Source organism: Otolemur garnettii, unplaced genomic scaffold, assembly GCF_000181295.1.
Source record: "Otolemur garnettii isolate 467f Iridium unplaced genomic scaffold, OtoGar3 scaffold00007, whole genome shotgun sequence".
Lineage (NCBI taxonomy): Eukaryota > Metazoa > Chordata > Mammalia > Primates > Galagidae > Otolemur > Otolemur garnettii.
The window spans coordinates 21,602,949-21,627,483 of NW_003852402.1; the positions used below are offsets into that span (position 1 = coordinate 21,602,949).

The window sequence follows — 24,535 nt, forward strand, 5'->3', positions numbered from 1 at the left end:
TTTTTTTCCTACCTCCTGGATTGAGAGCCCTTAGAGCAGTGGTACCCAACCTTTTTGGCACCAGGGACTGGTTCCATGTAAAACAATTTTTCTACGGATGACGGAGACAGGCATTAGATTGTCATAAGGAGCAGCAACCCACCTCCCTTCCTGCACAGTTTACAGCAAGGTTCATGCTCCTATGAGGATCTAATGCCATTGCAGGTGTGACAGGAGGCGGAGCTCAGGCAGTGATGCAAGTGATGGGGAGTGGCTGTAAATACAGATGAAGCTTCCTCACTGGCTCACTGCCACCTCTGGCATGCAGCCCTGTTCCTAATAGGCTATGGACTGGTAAAGGTCCACAGCCCAGAGGTTGGGGACTGCAGCCCTAGAGTCTGAATATTTTTTGTTCTTGGTGGCTCACAAATTGCATAACATGGTGGTCATACATGAAAGACGTCCAGTAAATGTTTGTTGAATAAGATTATTATTGTCCTTTCTATATCACAACTCAAAGATGTCAAAGATCGCTTAGTTGGAAGAAGAGCCAGGGAAGAACCAAATGTCATGACTTTCTGCCTCTGAAGTCCTTTTATCCACCATCCCATGCTAGACCTGGATTACTGCAGTGTGAGAAAGGAGAGAGAAATGTTACAGTCAAAAATCAGATGCAAGTTCAAAAGAGGATTTCTGAGATTGTGGGTGTTGAGAAATGATGATACAGGTACATGTGCCTTGATGCTCTCAGATGGAAGGAAAGAGTTCAGCAATGATTACCAGGTTTGCGGGGCTGGGAGCCTTTCACATTTAATTGCAATTTTAGCTCTGCAGATGAGAACAAAGCAGATAAACTTCCACCTCAACTCCATCCTCAGCATTTAAGAATATCAGAACAAGGCCAAGCGCAGTGGCTTAATGCCTATAATCCCAGCACTCCGGGAAGCCAGGGCAAGTAGATTGCCTGAGCTCAGGGGATCAAGACCGGCCCGAGCAAAAGTGAGACTGTCGTAAAACTGGGTTGGCATGGTGGTGGGTGCCTGTAGTCCCAGCTACTTGGGAGGCTGCAGCTAGAGGATCACTTGAGCCCAACAGTTTGAGGTTGCTGTGAGCTATGATGCTGCAGCACTTTACCCAGGGCAATGGAGTGAGATTCCATCTCAAAACAAAAAGGCATCAGAACAGCTCAGAACTCTTGCGGTTTTGTTGGAGGCAGCCATTTTGAAGCCAGGTGTGCTCTGTAGATTTGCATGGGAGCTGCTCTCTTTAGCTGGAAAAAATCTAGAAACGAAAAGGGGAATGACATGTGCGCCCCCTAAAACATGGAAGGGAGGTCCCAAAAGCAGTATGACTGTTTCCTCCTCCCAGCTAAAAATCCAGAAATAAAAAAGGATGCAGTCCCCTGGGAGTGATAGCTGGACTGGTCCGTGTGCCCAGCATTGCACAGGCTCATCTCTGGAGAATTCTGGCTCCATGAGCTATTTCACATCTGTCAGCCAAATCTGAACTCCAAACACAACAAACGCAAAATGTGACACCCAGGAACATTATGGAGATTTGTGGTTTTCCCTGGAGGAGCTGGCCTGCCCAGCAATAACTGGACTGAGATTTCATGCAGAACGTGCAGATAGACTGTCGCTACCTGAGCTTCCTTCATGACTAGTGTGTTCTTGCCATTTGTTCATGAAGTTTTCATATCGTGTCTGTGCAAACATGGCAATGAAAATAAAAATAATAAGGTAGTAGAATTTTTTAAGCATGTGGGATGTATGATATCCAGAAAGGAGCACAAGCTGTATTTTTAGCAGTAAGGGGCTAATGAATTATGACATACTTTTATGAAACAATAATGTAATATGTAGTAAATGTAAAACATCTGCTGAGAATTATATATGTAGAAAAATTCTCTAGCTTTAATATTAAGTGAAAAAAAAAAAATCAAAGTAAACATTGTACTTAGGGTGGTGCCCGTAGCTCAGTGGGTAGGGCACCAGCCACATACACCAAGGCTAGAGGGGTTCAAACCCAGCCCGGGCCTGCTAAGACAACAATGACAACTGCAACCAAAAAATAGCATTGTAGCAGGTGCCTGTAGTCCCAGCTGCTTGGGAGGCTGAGGCAAGAGAATTGCTTCAGCCCAAGATTTGGAGATCGCTGTGAGCTATGACACCAAGGCACTCTAGCCAGGGCAAAAAAAAAAAATTGTACTTGCAATATGACCACCACAAAACATATTCATGGGGAAAAAAATAGAAGGAAGTATACCTAAATGTTAATAGCACATGGATTACTTAGTCTCTATTTGTTTTTCTGTATTTTATGAAATATCAAAAATGGAAAAGCGGTAGTATTGCTTAATTTTTTTAAAGCAGATAAAGAAAAATGCTTGATTTACATTATGTTTTAATTAAACGTGTTTAAATCTATAGCGCATTAAGTTTAAACACGTTTAATGTTTATTGCATTTACAATGAAATCTAAGTATACACTTTCATCATTGCTGTGACACGTATTGTGATGTAAGCTATTCAGCAAGGTTAATGTCATCGTATTGTCTGGCCGAATTTTCATAGCTAAACCCACAAACGTAAATGGCAGTGACAAAATATTATAGCACTGTCATCTAGCACAGTTACTCTCCTATTGCCGGGATCTGTAATAGAGTTTCGGGAATTGTCCTCTTCAGTTGATACTGAAGGAAATTTCTGGAGGCAGCTACTTCTCTGACTAATGGATACCAAGGTGGGCAAGCCCTGTGTTGTTTCCACAACATTCCTTGCCTTTGATCCACATTTTTCTTGTGATGATCATAAAGAGAACCATTAAGAGAACATGCAATAACTTTTATTTTTTATCTACTGGAACTCAGCAATTGTAACCACATTCTTATGCTTACGTGAATAACAATTTTTTCTTAGTGGCATGACAAAGTAGTTATTTGTGCCAAATCTCTCCCATATTGTAAGCTCCTTTACATGAGTTTCTCCTTTTAAATCTCTGAATAATTTTTGGCAGAAACTCAGTGTTGTTTTTTAATTGAACTATAGTGCCTCGATAGCTTAGAATAATTAAATCTCCAGCATAGTACCATTGCTTTATGTTGTACTCCCATTGGATTCCTTGTCCATACTGTTAACTTTCACCCAGCCGTAATGAAAGCTCACAGAATTCTGCTCAACCACAGTACCATTCTACCCATGACTCTAGTTTTTTGAAAAATAAAGCTTTGCAGACCGATCATCAATCATGGTACCTGGAGCAATACAATTCCGCTCCTTCAGGAACCCTGTCTGCTTATACAGATGAGCAGATACTAAGCTGTTCTCACTCAAGGCAAACCCACTTGCCCTCAGATTTGACTTTTCCACGACAACTGTCTTTCTTTGGAATATCATCTCACCAGTTGGATTTCTCTTTGTGGACTCGGGTATTTGGAAACCAAACGTCACCTTCTCTACCACTTCATAGTCAGCCAACTTGGATTGAACCTTAGAGGGGAGTTAACCATCCTTGATCTGAAGATGCATTTCACAGGCCATTCTGTGAGCGACCTTCCCTTTTTGTCTATAGCTGTAACACTGCTAGGAGCCTTGTCCAACACGGAATCATTTCAGTGTGTTCGGGTGGTCGAGACCCCATATTAATGTGTGAAACATGATAACTCAAGAAGCACCATCACACGGGGCATCTAATGACATAATCAGGGGTCCTCAAACTTTTTAAACAGGGGGCCAGTTCACTGTCCCTCAGACTGTTGGAGGGCCGGACTGCAGGCCCCGGGATGAGTTGGCTGCTAAGCAGGATAGGCAGCGGCAGCAAAAACACCTGGTGGGCCAGATAAATGTCCTCAGCAGCCGCATGTGGCCCGTGGGCCATAGTTTGAGGACGCCTGAGTCCTAAACAGTAGTGTAGCTAAGGCCAAAGCATAGAGGTTAGGAGCAGTGAGAAGGGCACAGTGAGAGTGAAGGGCAGGTTAAAATTGGGTGTCCATCTCAGCCACGATACCTGTTAGTCATATGACCTTAGGTGAGTTACTCAGTGTTTCTGAGCATCAGATTTTCCATCTCCAAAGTGGGACTGATGATGTTACTGTGAGGATTACATGAGATCTTTATACACATGCACTTGGCACAGTCTCTAGCACAGCTGGAACATAGAACTAGAATATAGGAAATGTTCAATACATCGTAGTTATCATCAGTATCTTCAGTGATAGAGACTCATTTCTAATAAATAAGGAGAGGTACCCAAGTGTCTTCACGGGAGTCATCATTCTGTGTTCATTTGTTCTCTCTCTAACCAACCACTCACCTGCTCTGGGCAGCTCTGTGGAGGAGGCAAACATGGGCTCTAGCGTAAAGGAGCACAGCTGACCCCCTACTAGAGACTAAGCAGTGTGGTTGGGAGGAGAGCATGGTCTTTTCAATTGGGTTTAGTATCAAACTAATAACTAGAAATCAGACACAGTCCTACCAGGAGAAATTGCTTCAGTGAGGGCTTTTCCAAGGTTAGGTATATCCCTTCACGCAAAGTCCCATTGCATTTGTTGGATGAGATTAACTGTATGAAAATAACTAAGTCCAAGTCCTTCTGGGTCAGAATTTCTGTGCTGGAATAGTCACACTTCAAAGCTTGCTTCCTCTGTGTGCCAGGCGCTGTGCTGGTGATTCTCACAATTTTACTCTTCCTCTTCCTGATGACATTTGACATTAGCATTAATGCGGTCACTTTTTAGGGGAGAAAACTGAGATCAGGAGGGATCCGGTAACTTGCCCCAAACTCAGCTGCGGGAGAAAAAAAACAAAAGCAACAGGGAAGGTTACGCCTACTCAATTCTATCATAGTTATTGGTTATTTAGTGTCAGTTATTTGTCAGAATAATTGAGTGCCTTTACTACTATATAAAAACATTTCCTAGCAGGATTCGGGGGCCCAAGGTGGCACCAGCAGCATCAGATCCAATTACCTGCTGGGACAGAGGCAGTGGGGAGTTTATGGGAGGAATTTATATCCAATAGAAGCCTTTGGCAACGTAATTGAGAATGAGAATAAAAGAATAAGAAAACGTAGTGTATTTAGACTTGCAAAATACCTCTGAAAAGGTTATTGTTGCATTTTTGCTGGGGGAATTCTTTGATCTCGATGCTTAAAATAAAAAAGAAACAATGCAATAATATAAGGACGTTTTTATGGAGCGTGTAAATAATGCTGCTTGCAAATAATCAGCAGTGGGGCCACACTTACTTAGCATGTTTATAAATCATCTGAACGGCGTCCGTAGTGAAATTTCCAGATTTGCAGAAACTGCTAAGCTCTTCCAGGTAGCAGAGTGCCAAGCTGGTTAATATAAATGCAGAAAGATAACACGGGGCTGTGCGAGTGGGCAGAAGATAGCAGATGGGCTTCTGCACGGACAACCGGAAAATAAGGAATTTAGGGGAAAAGAATTCAAACCGTCCTTCCTAGATGAAAGGGCTTTGAATTATCAGCTGTAACAAAATTAAAGGGCTTTACAAGTCAGTGTATACTTTTGTCCCCCGTAATTCCTACTGCAGCAGAAAGGCCAGCCAGCAACCAGGTGTGCTTAGAAAGGACATTTTCACAAGAGGATTAAGAGCTGCAAACAGTATCCTGCTTAAAAGCTTTGGTTCACTTATACCTGAAAGATCGCGAGCCATTTTATTTTTCCCAGCAAACCGTAGGCAGTTGTTATAGGGTAGGAAGGTCCAGAGAATGTCAACAAAAGCAATCTGTGCGAAGGAGGCACTGCTTTATGAAAACAAACTTGGGAAGATTAGGGTTCATCAGCCTGGGGAGATGAGGGTTTGTAAAATCGCAGGGCTCTGAGGATGGAGCCGTTCACCCTGGTTAACACCGAGTACCAGCAGCAGCAGTAGCAGGCCTGGTTCGGAGACTGGATGTAAAAGGAATAGAACGTAGAGAGAGATTAAAATCTAAGTCAACCTAGGCTGAAAGGCCAAGAGACAGACAAATAGGGACATAAAAATTCAAGGCAACAGGGGTGACGCCTGTGGCTCAAAGGAGTAGGGCGCTGGCCCCATATACTGGAGGTAGCAGGTTCAAACCCAGCCCTGGCTAAAAATTGCAAAAAAAAAATTCAAGACCACAGGAGATGTGTGCCAAAGAAATGCCCACCCCTGTCCCTTAAAACTTGAAAAAAGAGGAGAAAAAATTTTACACAATGGGTAACTACTTTAGAAACTAGTTACTCTAAAAGACTTGTTACATCCTGGGACTATCCATGGGCAGGAAAGGGATAGATTCATTTTTTATGAATGAATTCATCATATGATGGATTTGGAGATATACCTAAACATTGCAGGGGATACTGGGGAGGAAACAAGGTTTGGAGTCAGGCAAATCTGACTCAAATCCCAGAGCTACTACCTATTGGCTCTTTGGGTAAGTGACTTAACCACTCTGAATGTCCATTTCCTCATCTGAAGCAAGAAAATCCCCTTCCAGATAGAGATGTTGGGAAGATGGAAAGGGGGAGCGTTTGTGAAGCCCCAGGATGGGGCTGGGGACCCAGGGTCTGTGCGATCCTCGTGCTCTTTGTCATCTCTCCTGCCAGTGTGTTTGCAGCACTGTCAGACTCAGACACCATCCTGGGGAGGCTCTGAGTCTACCCCAGGTAGGCAGCCCTTCGTCCTAACCCTAATTTGGCTATTGTCATCTATTAACATTCTTTCTGTCTTATTTTAAGCCCTTATTATTTCGGGCACCGATTTAGGCCTTTAGATGATAACAGTGAGACCCACATGCTGATGCCCTCCTCCGAGGCGGGGTGGTACACAAACACTAAATCTGGACCCAACGCTCTTTCAGAGCATGATAGAAGAGGACCATAGGGTAGAGCTGGACAGAGGTTGAGGGGACAAGTCTTTCAGTGAGGAGCTGGAGGAAGGCCTCTCCGAGGAGACAAGTTTGGAGTGGGCCAAGAAATCGCTGGTTATTTGAAAACCTCAAGGGCTGGTGAGGTTGGGGACAGCATTCCAGGCAGATGCCTGGGGAGGGCTAGGGGTGCACAGGGAAGAAGGAGCGTGGAGTGTTCAAGGCCCGGAGGAGCCTGTGTGACTGAGGACCCTGGCTGGAGGGCAGAGAGACGGGGGACACAGGTAGAGAGACGGTGGCTGCCCTGGTGGGCCTTGAGGCCAGGCCAGAACTCAGGTTTTATTCTGTGAGGTCTCAGCTGCTTAGTGAGAGGAGCTGCCTTCTCTTCGGGCAAGGTCTTGGGTCTGCTGTGCGGGGAGTGGGACTCACAGGTAGCGTGAGTGGCAGGGACCCGTCCTGCCTCCCCGTTGTGTCCTCACTGCTTTGCCACTCTGGACTTGGCCACTACTGCTCCAGTTTCTCTGGACTCGGGGGCCACACTGATTTCATACCACATCTCTCTTGGCCCAGGGGGAAATTTGCATGAAGCTCTTTTTACCCCTCATGTTTTAGGACATATAAAAACTGTATTTTCTCAAAATGAAATATTTAACCCACATATATGTTGTTTCAGGTTTTAAAAATCAATTTGATTGGCCACAGGAAACGTATTTTGGCATCTCTGGGAGACAGGCTGCACGAGGATCCCCCGCAGAAGCCCCCTCGGTCCATCACCCTCAGGGTAAGTGCCAAGTTCGTCTTACTCTCAAGGATTCTTTTGTGCAATGAAAAGCAAGGGACCAGGGAGTCCGGGCTGTTTCCGTAGCTCATGTATATAAAAAAACCATCTCCCTTTGGGTTGTGTTTGATACAACAAGGTTTGTTTTTCTCAATTGATTAAACATAATTTTGAGCCCTAGATAGCCATCTAGAATGGAATTCAGTCTGACAAACCACCACCTTTAAAGAGCCACTCCCTCACAGCCCACTCCACACGCCCATTTACGCCAGGAGAGTGGAAATGAGTTTTCTGTCAGACTCCTCAAACCCACAGAAAGAAAATCGATCAGGGACCACAGTTAAGTAAAAGATCAATTTAAAATTAACCTTAGGGCCTTCTGTTTTCCAAGAAGTGGAAAACTGTCCACCTTTGCCCTCTTTAAAAATTAAGAACAGGGACATCTAAAACTTGACCTAATACACTTTTTATGTCTACCTGCTGTGTTTTAGGATTACAGGGCAGAAAACTGGAAAGGAACCCTGGAAGGGAGAGAGAAATAAAACAGAAAAGAAAGGAAGGCAGGAAGGAACGGGCAGGGAGGAAGGAAGAGAGGTGGTTTCCAGGCAAAATGGCAATGACATTGAACCTTGTGAGAACGTTTCTAAAGTTCATCCAAAAGCTGCGATCTCCCTGGAAAGTTGCAGAATTCCCACTCTGCTCACTTCAGCCCGTCTTTCTCCCGATTTCCTTTCTGCAAGTGTCAGAGAAGTTATCAATAGTAAATGAGGAACACAGCACACACTCAGACATGGCTACACACAACAAAATGATGCAGCGCAGCCGCATGCCTTACCAGTGACCTCCGCAAACGACATAGCCACCATCAGGACAGCAGAGGCTGGGGCAGGGGAGGAGCTATTACGATTCTCTGTGTGATTTGGCTTTGGAGGAGAAGATACTCCAAGATTTCAGGGAATGCAGGAGAATTGGCTCCAGGAGGAAAATTGATCTCAGGGATAACTGGGATAGGCTGGGATATTTGGATGCTCCGGGAAGGCTTTGGGAGTGATGAGAGTAGAAACGGAAACTCTTCCCTCTTAAGAAGGGGAGCTTCTACTAAATTGGAAAAAAAAAAAAATGAAGTTAGAAAGCCTTTCTCGTTTTGCCTTCATTTTGCTACACGGAAGGAAAGGAAGTCGCAGGCACCCTTGGGGTTACGTGCATCACCCTAAAATGACCCTTTAAAGGAGTAATTTCCTGCCACTCACTCCTTTTCCTTCCCTTCCCCTTCTGGACCTCTCTCTCCGGCTCCCCAGAAGAGATTTAGGGGAACAAAAGCGAGATCAAGGACAGAGATTCTCAAGAAAAAGGGTAGGACCTAATTCTGTCCTAGAAGGTCCAGAACATCTAGAGAAGTGGCCTAGGGACCCCCCATGATCCCAACCCTCATCTCACTTCAAACACCAGAGCTCAGCTGTCTGTGCCCCATTCCCCTCAGCTGGAGTTGTCTTTGAAAGCATCCTCTGTCATTCTGTGCCCTGCTCTGCGGTCTGTGCGTGTGACATGCTGTGTCGCCATGCTGTGTCCTCTTCCCAGTCCTATTGTTCAGACGCCTCTTTGGTGGAGGATCAAGACCCACCAGGGCCCATTTTAGCTTTCTCTTCACATCCAAGGTGAGGACACTTCACCTACGCAAAAGTCCAGTTCCTTCCCTTGTATATGTGAGAACACATGTGATGACATCAGGGGTGTCCACATCCTTCCTGAGACCATCCAGTATGCTAGTTTTAAGAAGATAGAACCTAATTATACTTCAAACCTTTGACCTGAAATAATGAGGGGGGAAAAAATCCAGACTAGAACATGCCCTTAATAAAAATGGTGGGACGTCCCCCGGTCCTGGGCAGTTGATTCCAAAAGGACTCCCCATCCCCCACAGTCTGTCTTGTCAATATTTCGCGATTTTGAAACCAAAGGCTAGCGGCAGAACATGGTATTTATTTCATGATGTATTTCCATTCAGGAACCCAGTGGTAATCACACTCCTCCTCAGTTGTCTCCATCACTTAGCCAAAGCACTTACACCACTGGTGGCTCCCTAGACGTTCCTCACATTATCATGCAGGGCGATGCAAGGAGGAGAAGAAATGAGAACTACTTTGATGATATTCCCCGATCAAAACTGGAGAGGCAGATGGCTCAGGTAAGGTGTTATAAGCCTCTGTGATGTGTGTGCCTTTCACCCCTATCAGGTAACCCACTCTAACACTGAAAAGTAGCTTCCGATGGGCGCTTCCCATCCACCCCGAACTGACACCTCACCATTTCACTCTGGGGCTTTTTTATTCCTTGCTCGTTTGGTTGAGACCGAAATAGACATTTCTGGGAATGGATTGCATACACGTGTCCTTGTTATTCATTCTTCCTAAAGAAATCACGTCTGATCTCCTTGCACCCAAAAGGTCTCTGCCCTACAGGGGATAATGCTGTGTCCAAATCGAGTCATAATGAAAATGAAAACTAACAGGTCTCGATGGTAACACATAAATGGATTGGATAATAGGGGAGAGCTAGGGGTGGAGGGGGAAGGATTAATGCTGTGTAATATTAACACCCTCCCCCCCAAGTTTACACGTGTGTGTAGAATTGCTCTACTGGGACGAGTTGCATCTTCCCGTATCATCATTTGGAGTAACTGAAAACGGGGATGCTACCGGACACAAATAAATGAGAGATCCGTCACATTCAGGCCTTCCCAGGCTTGGGTATGGAGGTTCACAGCTAGACTATCCTCAGATCGCAGCTCAGATACCCGAGTCGGCCCTACCCAAACAGTGGGCGCTATTCACAAAGCACATTCTGATGGGCAGCCAGCCCTGCCTTCGGCCTCGAGATTCACAGATGTGGATTTCTGAATCCAAAAATCAGAATCAACGCTTTTCATCCTTGTTCTAGGTTCAGACTGACGTGCAGGAGTCTGAACATCAGAAAAAGTTTCTCTCTCTCCCACACCTAAGATGAGAATCTCGAGGTGAAAATGTGACTGCAATGGCTTTGCCTCGGTTGTTAAATATTTTCCTCAGCTGTTGGGTGAGGTTTTGTTTTTAAAGCCTTTGGTAAACATTCTGTGCTGCAGCTCATGAAAGATTAAATGTAAAGAAGAACGTTCTAGAAACCGTGGCGAGTCTGCCTGCAAATGCCTTAGAGAGAGAGGCCCTGGGTTATCACGTCCCCTCTCAGCTCCCTCGATAGTCAATTCTTCTCAGGGTCCTTTGTGCAAGGAATGGCAAGGTTGGGATTACAGAGAATCTTTTATTGAAGGGAGATGGAAAATGTAGGAGAAACACGAAAAGAATTTCCCTTTCTCTGACAGATTTCGTCTTTTAATCTTTATCAGTGTTTTCACCGGCATTCTTTTACATAGAGAGTCTGAAAGATTTTCTCCCCCAAGCTGTTCATTTATTTCCTGATATTTGTTAGTATTTATAGATCACGTACGTGGTTAGATTTCTCGAGCGGCGGCATTTTGTTTGTTTTAACTTTGGACCCCACGGTCTTTAGGTATCCATCTAAACGGGGTCTTTTCTGAATCCTTCTCCTCCCTGGATAAGGGATGATAGATCTGTAATGAGCCTTAGCTATTATTGACAGTGTCAACTTCAGTAACAAAATTACCAGTCTCGGCGGCTCATACAGTTTATGCAATTTCTCCACGTAGTGCAGGTTTGTTCCCGCGGAATTAATTACTCTTCAGCATATGTGTGAGCACTCAGAGGTAATCTAGCAAGATTGCTCCCTTACTTTCTGAGATTTATACACGGGGGCAGTCATACCCTTTAAATAGGCCAGATCTTTTTCCTGTCACTCCAATCAGAAACTCATCCCTTTCGGGAATTACCTTGTTTTGAGAAAACTGAATGGACTTTTATCCGGCTGAGAGAGAAAAAAACCCGAAGCAGAAGATAGGCAAGTTGATGGGAAGTGGTGAGTCACAGAGTTTCAGCGTGAATACACTGATTCACCTCCCGTGGGCCACTAACAATGATCTCAGGGCACTAACAATGCTGCTATCACTGATGGAGACACGGGCTCCATCAGCAACCAGGACTTCATTAGAAGCTTCCTCAAATCCTGCTGTTCAATACGGAACTTTTACAGCAGAGAAAATAGGAGATGGCACTACAGGAATCTGATCAATAAGAAAAAGGGATTCTGGGACTGCAGCCCTTTGGGTTGTGTTAATTGCAGTTTTTTGTTTCTAGAATGTTCCCTCATTTGGCAAGGCCCAAAATCGTGGAGAAATGAATGCAGACCTCTTAAAACTAGTGCCATTTCAGCACTTACCCTGTCAAAATATGAAACGCTTTGTTGTTTTGTTATTAAACAGTTAGACATAAGATGTGACTGTCCACCATTCAGCCACTCAATTGCTGGGGTTTTTTTTTTTTTTCTTGTTCTTCCTTTTATAACTTGGTTATTTACTATAATAATTTTTAAAATCCTTTTCCTTTTTTTTTTTAACAACCTGTCATCTCTCTCTAAACTGTTTCTTCTTCCCGTAAAATTATGTGTTTAGCCAATCAAGTTGAGTCTCCCTAAAGACTTGAATTAGCAATTAAAATTCCTGTAAGCTAGCAGATAGTTATACTTCCTTCAAACCTTCAGCTCAGTGCCTACAGCTCTTTCCCAAGAGGTTTCTCCTAAGAGCCTTACTATAGCTTGCTTAATGCTTGCCTAACCAGTGTCTGTTTCCACTAGCACACACAAGTCCACCTTCAGGCCTGCTTTCTTACCTGTTAAAAGCAGGAGAATACAGCTGAGAGAAAATCACCAGGACGGATTCATGTTCTCCTTCAAGTTCAGCTGAACCCCTGCTAGAGTGATTTGGAATTCTAGCCTCAGGCCAGAACCCTTAAGTTCTTGGTGGCTACAGTAATTCATGGGAGTCTTGCCTTCCCAAGGTCTGCTCAACAGATGTTTGCAAGTGTTCAACTTGGAAAATCAATGTTTAAAGTTACATTGAACCTAATTTTATGTTCATGCCACCTATTCAATTTGTTATTTAACATATTACACTAGAGTGGTGTTTAATTGTTTGTTTTCAATTTGAACTAATATTTAAGATATCTGTCTTGAGGCTAGGTGTGGTGGCTCATGCCTGTAGTCCTAGCACTCTGGGAGGCTGAGGCAGGTGGATTGCTTGAGCTCAGGAGTTCAAGACCAGCCTGAGCAACAGTGAGACCCTTCCTGTCTCTACTAAAAATAGGCAAAAAAAAAAAAAACCAAACTAGCCAAGCGTGGTGGCACCAAACTAGCCAGGCGTGGTGCACATTCCTATAGTCCCAGCTATTGGGGACGCTAAGGCAAGAGGATCTCTTGAGCCCAAGAGTTTGAGGTTGTTGAGAGCTATGATGCCATGACACTCTACCCAAGGGGACAGAGTGAGACTCTATCTCAAAAAGAAAAAAAAGAATAAAATATCTCTCTTGGAATGCAGGGGATTTGCAAATATTTTTGGCTATTATTTGTTTTTATTCTGATGTAAGCAACATTCTGGCATCAAATTGTCTTAAATGAATACCTAAGAAACAAAACTGAGTTCAGCACTAACTGAATGTAATCCCGTAAACACATTTAAACTATGGGTTTCCTATAGTGCTGAAAACATAGTTCTCTAGCCTGTAGTTCTAAATTGGACTCATTAGTCCAAAAGTTCTGAGACACTCTCACCTTTTCATACCCCTAATTAATACAGGTTGCACTCACATTTATATGATTATATAGTTAAGGGCACAGTGCTTTTAAAGTATCAAAGTTATCTCCTTTTAGCACAAACAAGGTGTGTTACACACTGTTAGTCAATGTGCGTGTAGCACATGGCAGATCAGCTTTTAACTCTGAGTTCTGTGCAAGTGAGACAGTAAATATAAATATGGAAAACGTATTAGAAGAAGGAAAATATTTTCAGTATTTAGAGCCCAATTGCAATCTTTAGAGGTTTTCTTAAGCAATACTTAGGAATAGTCGAAGTATTCTTACCATGAATGATCGAAGAGAATGATGGAGTCAGTAAGGCTCCAGGGGCCACATTCTCCAAACTTCAGAAAAAGAAGAATGGTTTCCAAATGCCAAAAGTCAGAGCCATATATAGAAGTCTTCCATTTATAGAAATATATAAGGAAAAAATGAATTTCACAAAATGTGAAATACTGCCTCAACTGTAAGAGAAAGGCACATCCGTCTTTGTACAACTTTAGCTTAATTAATAGTGATAAAAATGTATAAGGTAGAAGTCTTTATGTTTTAAGTGCTTACAGTTAAATTAAAAAAAATTACTTGGGGCAATCTGTTGGCATTAAAGAGGTTTTTTCTCAATTATTTTTGTATCATTAGAAAGTGAATTCAGTTGAAGTCTAACTTTTTCTATGTAAACAGTATTACTTAATAAGTATGACTAAATCAATTACTCCTTCTTTGAAAGCACTTTACATGTTATATTAGTTCTACAAATGTTTGTTCTTTTGATGAAAGGAAGGGAAATAAAAAAACTGAGCCAGATGGAAACCCTGCCTGGCCAGGTCCATGCCTGGGATCGTGTGTGTCCATGTGAGGAAGCCCAGGTGGACACGTGCTCAGCCTCACAGGGCTGGGACTCAAGCCCTGGTCAGCCTGACCAAACCCTGGTTTCTATATAACCCCCTCTGCCCTGTGGGCTGCCTCTGTACTAAAATGATTTTAGTGACAATTCCACACATGCTAACGTACTTTATGTACAATAGATTACACTCCCGCAGGCAAGCAGAGGATAAAACTATGAGCAGTTTAGTCGAAACTTACTGAATCAGCTCATGGTTATCATCATGACCCTAAATGCAAAACTATCATTCCGTGGTTATTTGTTGATCTTTTTTTTTTTTAATTAAATCATAGCCGTGTACATTAGTGCGATCATGGGGTACCGTGTGGTGTTTTCATATGCAATTTGAAATACTCTCATCAAACTGGTTAACGTAGCCTTCATGTCATTTTCTTAGTTATTAAGACATTCATACTCTGCTTTTAGAAAGATTCACTTGTACCCTTGTAAGATAAACCATAGAGGTTTGAACCCGTCACCTCCATTATATGGGGCCGGCACCCTACTCCTTTGAGCCACAGGCGCTGCCCACATTTGTTGATTCTTTTAGCGGAGAATCTGGGCAGAACTCTGTGCTTTCCCCCATGTTTGTGGGAAGTGTTGTATGTCAGTGCGGGTTTTACTCTGTGGACAGAGGAGTTCTTAACTGTGGTGTCTCTTCCTTAGTGGATGCTGTTTCCTTCACAACTTCCTTAGTTGGGATTCTAATACCACGTCATATGATATCTCTGGACTTCAGTGTCTTTAACATGTGGATAATGCCTGATCCGCAGGTTTGTGTACATCAGATAAAATGTAAAAGCACGTTCTAAACCGTAAAGCCCTGTGTCAAAAGAGGATATGACCATCAATTCAGATACATCACCTGTCGGTCCCTAAGTCATAGGTCCCTGGTTCATTGTAGGTCAAAGAGGATATTAAGAAGGGGGTGGTCAGGTGGTGTTTGTACCCTATAAAGACCATCTTTTTGTTCCATTGTTATCCACGCTTAGAATGTATATTGAAAATGGAATTGGAATTTTTTTCTTTAGTATTTTAAATGTGTAAATGCACAGTCTGCCAAGGAGCACGTATCATGAGGCAGAGAAATCGGTGAAATGATCTCAAAGCCAGGGAATGCAGGTAAATGGAACCCTTCCGGCCAGTTCATGTCACAAAGTACATAGCAAAGGGTATCTTGTAATAATAACATGCTATTATTGTAACATGGTTAGATAAAACATTAAGTGACAAGGAAGGGATCTTTTTTCCTTTAAGTGAAATTTAGAATTTGATTGAAATATACAGTACACCAAATTGTTAGCTAGAGAAGCATGGATACTCCAGAAAGCCGTGAAGCAAATACTTCGCCATATCTCGAAGAAAGATGATAATTTATCTTTTTATACTTTTCCTGTGAAAGTAGGCCTGTTGTTCTTAGAAATTTTACCCACTGCTCTGGCAACACAGGAATTTACAGAATCAGTCTTCAGAAAATAGCACAACCACAACTATGGTGAAAGGAACTACATTAACTAAAGTGTTTTTATTTTCCTAAGTGAGTTTTCTTATTACTGTATCATATCAGATTTCATTTAATATCCATCCACTAGAGGCTAGTTTTTAATTTAGATTTTCTTCACATAGCTGCTTCTCAGAAAGGCTCTGCCTGTCCATGATTTCAGAATTTTCTCCCATGGAGGTCCAAGGAGCATCTCCAGATACTTAAGCACAGACAGATAATATATAACCAGAAAAGAAGGTTAAAGAGTCAACTGGGTAAGCTTTTCCATCAGGAGCTCCCCATCTGACAGCCTGTCAAGTTGACAGGCTGACACACGAGCTTCAGAGATAATGTGGAGAGTTGCTGATGCCTGTGCACTGCTTCCTGCCAAGAACTCCAGACCAACAGCCGTCCATGTGTGATCAAAGCCAGAGTGGAAATGGTGCTTTTGCACTTGGAATTTAAATCTGATGTGTTGCACGTCTTGTTTATTAACATGGTTGGTTAGATGTCTCTTCTCAGAATATACCCTGCTGTTGTGCCTGCAGTAATTTTGTGGTCAGATATTCCAGTATGATCAGTGCCTTTCAGGGAGCACTAACTCCAGTACCATTACCATCTGACGTATCCTATGCTTTTGGTCTTAAAAAAATGATAACTGGAAGAAGTGGGAGAATCACGCCGATGGATTCTTTTGTGGGTTCTAATACTCACCTTACAAGGCTAGATTCTTGTGTTCCCTCTCAAGTCCATCCAGGAGGTGGATTAACTGGAGTTTGTCCTGACAGACCCTGGTCAGACCTGACACCTCCGGTCGCTTTGCTAGAGAAACTCTGATAGCACCACCTTCCCTCCCTGTGGTGGTGCTTAACCAGGGGGACTGTTTCCAATTAAAACCAGACCATGGGTTAAAAAAAAAAAACAAAACCCATCAATAGAAAAGTTTCCAAGTTCAACTGAATAAGAAAATTTGACAATACATACAAACCCTATTTCGGTGGAATTGACCTTGTGATATTTTAGTAGTGCCTTAGGCTTGTTGACATTGAGCAGCTTGTCCACAAAGAGGCACAGCAGGCTATTTTTCCACTTGTTAAATTTTTGGAATGTTTCTCATTATATTCAGTCCAGTTCTTGGGTCCACAGGTCAGTTTTGGCTGTTAGAATCTGACCTTGCTAAATCGTCAAGGGTAGGAGAGTTCTCTTATTCTCATTCTCCTTCTTTCTTTTCTTTTTTCAATGGTAAAAATAAATTAATAAGTAATAAGTAAAGTTTTCTGATGTCTGGAGGAAATAGGGTTGATTATGTGGGTCCAGCCCCAGTGAATGCTGTAATATGACGGAAGTAACGTAACAGTAAGGACTCTTCTGGATGCGTGTAAACAACAGAAATTCAGCTCAAGATGGCTACGCAGAAAAGGCCATGTGTTTGCATCACTTCCCTGCCATGTCTGGGTGGTGCCAGACCCCAGGGCTCCTGGGTGGCCTCACCCTCAGGCCCCCCATGTCTTGGCTTGGCTCTCCTGTGTTGGCTATTTCCCCAGCAGGCTGAGTTCTCATCACGTGAAGAGTTTCAAACCCAATCCCTATTAAACTTGAACCTATGAGGAAAAGAATCTTTCTAAGAGTTCCAAAAATAAAGTTCCATGACTGATCAGCCCATCAGTTTAGATCAGCCCAGCTTGGGTAGGTTGTACCTTCCCTGAGCTCATCACAAAGGGGTGTGTGGGCGCTAGTGTGTTTGTGTTTGTGTGTGTGGGTAAGACTAGTCAGGCATAGGTCCCGTCTGAACCATGCGGACTGAAGGGTGAGAAAGGAGCTCCTCCCATGGACGGCCAGGCTGTAGTTCCCAGAAGTGGGACTGGTTTCTAAGCTGGCAGAAATGGTGATAGTGAGAGCCTGGATGAACCCTCTTTGACTTCTGAGTTCTGAGATGGTCTGATGGAAAATTGTTGTATCAGAGGATTATCAATTCATTTTTTTTTCCTACTTAGACTGATGAGCTTTTTTAGAATGCCAGATATGATATGATAAGATCAGAGTTTTGAAAATCTCATCTCTGCACCAGGCATGGTGGTTCACACCTATAATTCTAGCACTCTGGGAGGCTGATGCCAGCAAAGCCGTTTTTAACTGGCTCATGAGTTCAAATCCAGCCTGAGCACATTGTAGTGGGCACCTGTAGTCCCAGCTACTCAGGAGCCTGAGTCAAGAGAGTATTGCTTGAACCTGAGAGTTGGAGGTTGCTATGAGCTATGATGCCATGGCACTATACCCAGGGTGACAGCTTGAGACTCTGTCCCCCCAAAATAAAAAATAAATAAAAAATGTAAAGGGTGTTTAATATATTTTAAAATATGGAATTATATTTCATTTAAAAATATTTGCTTCTCTTTTGGTAAAGTATACTTTGGCTGTATGGGGGCAAGACCTGACTCTTCATTAGTCATTTTTATATGCCTCTATAATAAGTACTTTGTAAATACTGTTGACCAAATTATTATACATAAAGTTAGAAGCACCATTAAATCACAGGGCACCAGATTGTACCAGCCTGGACACACACTGGGATGGTCTGAAGCTTTTTAGGGAAATGAACTGCTTGGAATAATAGATCTATCTGGTAGTTCAGTGACAGAACCAACACTGGGTAGCACGACTTTATAAGGAGGAAACTGAGGCTTGGGGAGTTTCTGTCAATCGACAGCCCGTTGTACTCAGGGTTCCAGAGAGCTAATAGTACTGTTAATGACACATAGAGAATTTTAGGGGAAAGGGGGGCCTAGAAATGTATCTTGCCTAAGATACACAGATAGAAGGGAGTGGAGCCCAGATTCTAATGGAAGTGGTCTAGTCTAGCTTCACAGCCTGCACGTGAAGTACCGTGTTGGTGAGCACCCCAGGTTGTCTCTGCAAACCAGGTACCAGCAGATATAACATTTAGAATTTAGAAATTCTAAAGCCCCCGAAGGCTCCAGTGCAATGTTTGGAGTTCTTGAAAAATTCAACTGCTAATATCGAACGCCTTACGTAAATGCAAGGTTAGGGAGAATTAAGTCTCTAAGGTAGTAAGGGTAGACATTGTATGGAAAGAAAATCCTTTGCTCTTGACATCAAATTTTGCATACTTTACAAATCAGAGATAGTAAGTAATTGCTTCACGTGAAAGTAAACCGCTGGGAAATGACGTGACCCCCCTCTCTGTGTGTGTCTCTATTTGAACGCGGTTTGACATTCATAGCTAGATGATTCTTGTGAACAGTCATCCCGTGGTACCCACAGAGTATTAGTTCCAGGACCCTGCCTCCCCCACCCCATGAATACCCAAATCGACAGCCCGTTGTACTCAGGGTTCCAGAGAACTAATAGTACTATTAATGACAAGTAGAGAATTTTAGGGGAAAGGGGGGCCTAGAAATGTATCTAGCTGCCCTGTTCCTTTCTCAGACAACCTTAATAGATAGTCACAAGCTTCTGCATAAACTTGCCACTGGAAAGCTGGCTCCTTTTTTTTTGGCCAGGGCTGGGTTTGAACCTGCCACCTCTGGCATATGGGGCCAGCGCCCTACTCCTTTGAGCCACAGGCACTGCCTAGCTGGCTCCTTCTTTGGGAAGCAGCCCCCTCATTGGAAAAATTGTAATTGATACAACTTTTGCCATTTACATGTATTGAAGTGAAATAAGCCTTCCTAATACTCCTACCTGGTTCCTGCTATCTCCTGAAATAACAAAGAATAAATCGGATCCCTTTTGCTGAGAAGAGTTCTTGAAGACTCAGGACAGTTTTCTCCCTTCCCCTCACTGTCCTAACCCTGTGAATCTCCTTGCCAGTGTCATGGTGGCCACACAGCTTCCTGAGTCCCCAACCCTGCGCAGGACTGCTCTGCAGATGTTCATGTGAACAGCGCACTGCTCACTCTCACCGAGCTCTCCTTCGTGAAAACTTCCAGCCTTTTTCAGGCCGCCAGCCCCGCCTCCTCTCCCAGCTTAGCTGGGTTTTACATTTACAGTATTCTTTCCTACATAGAACGGTCTTATCAGGTTATTTATCCAATAATCCCAGTCTAATGGGACCTTTTTAAAACTTGGTTGTCACTCAGGATGTCAGTGATCTTCCCAGCTGTGTAATGTCACTTAAAAAGCTTATCTCAGAGGCCCAGCATGATGGCTCATGCCTGTAATCCTAGCACTCTGGGAGGCCTACGTGGGTGGATCGCCTGAGCTCACAGGTTTGAGACCAGCCTGAGCCAGAGAGAGACCTCATTTCTTAAAAAAGCCAGCATATCAGATTGTATAAAAAAAAAACACATTATACCCTACATACGCATAAATGTATGCATGAGCTATGTGTCTATGACTTAATAAAAATTAAAAATAAAATAAAATAAAATAAAAATCGCCAGCTGTTGTGGTGGGCATCTGTAGTCCTAGCTACTTGGGAGGCTGAGGCAAAAGAATTGCTTGAGCCCAAGAGCTTGAGGTTGCTGTGAGTTGTGATGCCTCAGCACTCTACTGAGGGTGACAAAGTGAGGCTCTGTCTCAAAAAGATAAATAAAAATAAATTTAAAAAAATAAGAAGCTCACCTCAGGCTGGGTGCACTGGCTCAAACCTATAATCCTAGCACTTTGGGAAACTAAAGCTAGGGGATTTCCTGAACTCAGGAGTTCAAGACCAGCCTGAGCGAGAGTGAGACCCCCATCTCTACTCATAATAGGAAAACTAGGCAGGCATTGTGGCAGGTGCCTATAGTCCCAGCTACTAGGGAGGCTGAGGCAAGACGATCACTTGAGCCCAAGAGTTTGAAGTTGCTGTGAGCTATGACACCACAACACTCTACCCAGGGTAAGAAAGTGAGACTCTATCTCAAAAATAAATAAATAAATAAATAAATAAATAAAACTAAATAAAGTAAAAATAAATAAAGAAAAAGCTGGCTCGGCGCCTATAGCTCAACCGGCTAAGGCGCCAGCCACGTACACCTAAGGTGGCGGGTTCGAATCCCCAGCCTGGACTCGCCAAACAACAATGACGGCTGCAACCAAAAAAAAAATAGCCGGGCGTTGTGGCGGGCGCCTGTGGTCCCAGCTACTTGGGAGGCGGAGGCAAGAGACTCGCTTGAGCCCAGGAGTTGGAGGTTGCTGTGAGCATGATGCCACGGCACTCTACCCAGGGGGACAGCTTGAGGCTCTGTCTCAAAAAAAAAAAAAAAAGAAAAAGCTTACCTCAGTCAGGCTCAGTGGGAGCCTGAGGCAGGAGGATCGCTTGAGCCCAGGAGTTAAAGGCTGTATTGAACTACAATCAATCGTTGCACTCCATTGCAATGTTCCTTTGCACTCCAGGCTGGATGGCACGTTGAAACTCTATCTCTAAAAATGAATAAATAAATAGAATAAAATTAAAAACTAACCTTAGTAAAACATACGTTTTGAGTAGTCCTCCAGTAGATTGAGTGACGTTTTGAATGAGGTGGAGCTGGGCAAAGAGACCTTTTAGGTTGGCACCATTCCGACGATTGATCAACTAGACCTTGTTTGTCAATATTTTTCACAGGATAAAATGAGGAAATAGTGGGTTTCAGTAGATGTGGTTGAATAAATGACTTGATCCCATACCTCTTTTGTTACCAGAAGCAGGAAACAAATGTTGAGGCTATAGTTAATAGATGTATTTAAGTAAAGGAAATGACAGCCTCGGTTTGCAGGAAAGGAGCATCATGTGCATTTGAAAGAGATATCACAGACAAAGAACAACATTACTTTGCAGAATCAGGGGGGCAGGGGTGGTTGCAGCAGTTCACGTTATGATAGAAAGCTGATCCGTGCTTTTCTGAATGGGTTAGTAACATTTCCGCTTTTTATTGGTCCTGAAAAACGTTTCCATCTGTAGCAACGGCATCCCAACTTTGAGACGGAGCCAGTAAAGTAGCCCATATTGCTATAAACTGCATGACTTAAAGTCTCTGAATCGTTCACAGAACCTGAGGATCTGTACAATGAGATCCAGACTGTACAGACGATGTTCATTTTTCTTCCCCTGTGCTCTATTTTTTTCCGGTGAAGAGATTTCATAAATAATTGTGTAATGCCATTCAGGGCTACAACTGTCATATTAGGGAATGCAGGTTATGTATTATTTCTACAAATGAATAACAGGAGTATCGTAAGCCTATAGTACTGCCCTACCTCAGGCAGCGAAGGGCTTATTTTGTGTGCTGTCAGTACCAGAATTAGAGTGGAAAGAGGGAAGGAGGAAAGGAACGAGGGAGGGAAGGAAGAACAAAGGGACAGAGAGAGGACAGAGGGGAAAGGAGGGAGGGATGAAAGGAAGGAAAGTATCAGAACTATGTCATGCTAAGGGACTTACTGTGGAACCACAACTTATTTGGTAGGCTGATTAATGCTAATTCCAGCAATAGCGGGTCACTCTATGCAGACGTTGGAGAAACAACTGTTGGATGGCTTGTCCCTCCCAGCAGGTGATTCCTGATCTGTCCCAAGAATCTTCCCCATAGACACAGGGGAAGGTCACGATCATGAAGTTCTAGAAGGGCTGCTCCTCAGAAAGGCGGAGGAATGATAGGAAGCTGCATTTCCTACAAATACAATAATTCATCATAAACCTTTTGTAAAAAAGGTCAGTGATGCACCAGGAACTTTTTCTCTCACACTTCAGAAGTAGAAATACATAGTAGTTCAGTAGAAATAAATAATAGTTCAGCTGAACTTGAGGAGCTGACAGTGTCGTTGAAGAGAAGACTCAAAGTTACATGCCACTGTTAGAGGGTCAAGTATGTATCTCGAAACGTACCCAGGAGAAGAGAGGGAGGATCGTGCCTCTGTCTACGATAGTGGGATGGGAGAAATGCTAAGAGGCTGGCCCGGGGCCTCCAGGTAACTCAAAAAGAAAAACAAAAAGCTCCTGATTTTCAGGCAGGGTTCAATTAATGTCCAGAAAAGAAGCAGCTGAGAGGGAATGCACTTCGTTATCCCCTTAGCTTTCACTCTGAACCTTTCTTACCTCTGGTTGTAGTCTTTCTAGTCAATTTCTGAACACCCCGAAGCGTTGCAAGTGTTATGATGACCGTACGGGAGAAATAGAGGAAAAGTGGATTGTTTTTCTCCCCAGGGCTCCAGCAAAGCAGATAATTTCATCTCTGATAGAATCTGACTGGAGGGTTGTATTCATAAAAGTTTCTTTATTAAAGTACAACATCAGCAGACTCCCGGAAGGCTTCCAGCGCCTAATTGGTGGTGTTGCAGGGATGGAGCTGTCATCCGCTTGCTCTGTTCTGAGCCCCAGCATCTGCCTCTCAATCCCAGTGTCTGCCTCTCAATCCCAGCACTGCCCTGGTTCTGGCGATGGAAAAAGGATCATGTCCAGAACAATTCCTCCTATAAACACTGACGAAGAGTCAGGCTGATTCCTACTTACTCTGTGACCCGTGCCTTGTACACAACAGACAATCGGTAACTCTACATAGCTGCCAGGGTGTCCAGGAGACAGGTTCCTTTTTTTTTTTTTTCTTTTCCATGACTTAATTACTTCTACTTATCTTTTGAACACCACAATTGGAGGCTCATAGCTCTGAAGTAATATTTTAAATCACTTGCTAACTAATTACAGAGTGAAATTCAAAAATATTGTGAAGGAAGTAAAGTAATTGCTCCTAGCATGCAATCAGAGAACATTATGATGGTGAAAATATATTTTAAAAGGTATCTTTAAAATACTAAAGGCATTTTCACTTACATACGACATTGAGTCTTTTTTAATAATGTTAAAATAAGGAATCAATATTGAATTATTGCCAATAATCTTTGAATAATTTTCAAATCGTGCTCAGTTCCACACATATGGGGATAAACAATACTCTCCCTCCAAAATGTCATGTTTTCTGGTGCCACATAATTTTTTTTCTTTTTCCAACGCTTCAGCCATTTATATGATGGTGTTTTTTTGTTTTTGTTTTTGTTTTGCAGTTTTTGTCCAGGGCTGGGTTTGAACCCACCACCTCCAGCATATGGGGCCAGTGCCCTACTCCTTTGAGCGACAGGCGCCACCCAATGACATTTTTATATTTTAACTTTTAAGCTGTTATCTGGATTCTACTATCAAGTTTCCAGAGCACGCACATGTTTCTATTGAATAAGGGAGATAGGTTCTTATGCTTCAAACTTTTCTTACATATTACATTTCTACTAGAAAGAATAATCCTTTGGCAGAGTGAAAAGCATGGACTTGACTTGGATTTGATATGCTGCAGTGATGAGGAAAGGACGCTAAGAAGGTGGCATTAGAGGAGAATCTGGAGGAGGTGAGGGAGCTGGCCCAGAGGTGTCTGGAGGCGGAAGGAGAAAGAAAGCAGAGAGAGAAAGGTGGGCTTTGCTGTCGGAGCCCAGGGCACAAGAGGAGACACGGTAGGGGAGGGGAGCAGAGGGAAACCGCAGGATGGAGAACCTCCCTGGCTGTCGTAGGACTTGGAACTTTCTTCTGAGTTGAATGGAGCTGAGTGGCATGATCTGGCTTTCAAGTTAAACGGGTCGTTTTGGCTACTGTATGAAGAACAGGCTGTAAGGAGATGAAGATGAAAGCCAGGAGCCCAGCTAGGACGACAGTGGAATAATCCGAATGAGCAAAGGGAGTGGCTTGGACCAGGGAGTGGCAAGAGAGGAAGATTTTAGAAGCAGATTCAAGGGGCTTTGCTGCTGGATTGGACGTGGACTGTTAAGAGAGATGACAGCTGCGACGTTGTAAGATTGAACAGCTGGTGGGCAGCGCCTGTGGCTCAAAGGAGTAGGGCGCCGGCCCCATATGCCGGAG

At 43.4% G+C, this 24,535-nt stretch overlaps 1 protein-coding gene across 38 annotated transcripts in view; it reads left to right on the forward strand.

Annotated features, from left to right (window-relative positions):
- ANKS1B (ankyrin repeat and sterile alpha motif domain containing 1B) overlaps positions 1-24,535 on the forward strand; it is a 1,028,517-nt gene that overhangs the window by 930,821 nt on the left and 73,161 nt on the right. For 20 of the 38 annotated variants that reach the window (XM_023509216.1, XM_023509217.1, XM_012801222.2 and 17 more), the window contains 2 exons: positions 7,508-7,615; positions 9,618-9,797. The exons of 5 other annotated variants lie outside the window; for them this stretch is intronic. In XM_023509216.1, the coding sequence (XP_023364984.1) occupies positions 7,508-7,615; positions 9,618-9,797 (288 nt within the window). Of the gene's footprint in view, positions 1-7,507; positions 7,616-9,617; positions 9,798-24,535 lie in introns of those variants that run through there. 13 more of the 38 variants (XM_012801226.1, XM_023509231.1, XM_003783321.2 and 10 more) reach the window with 3 other exon arrangements.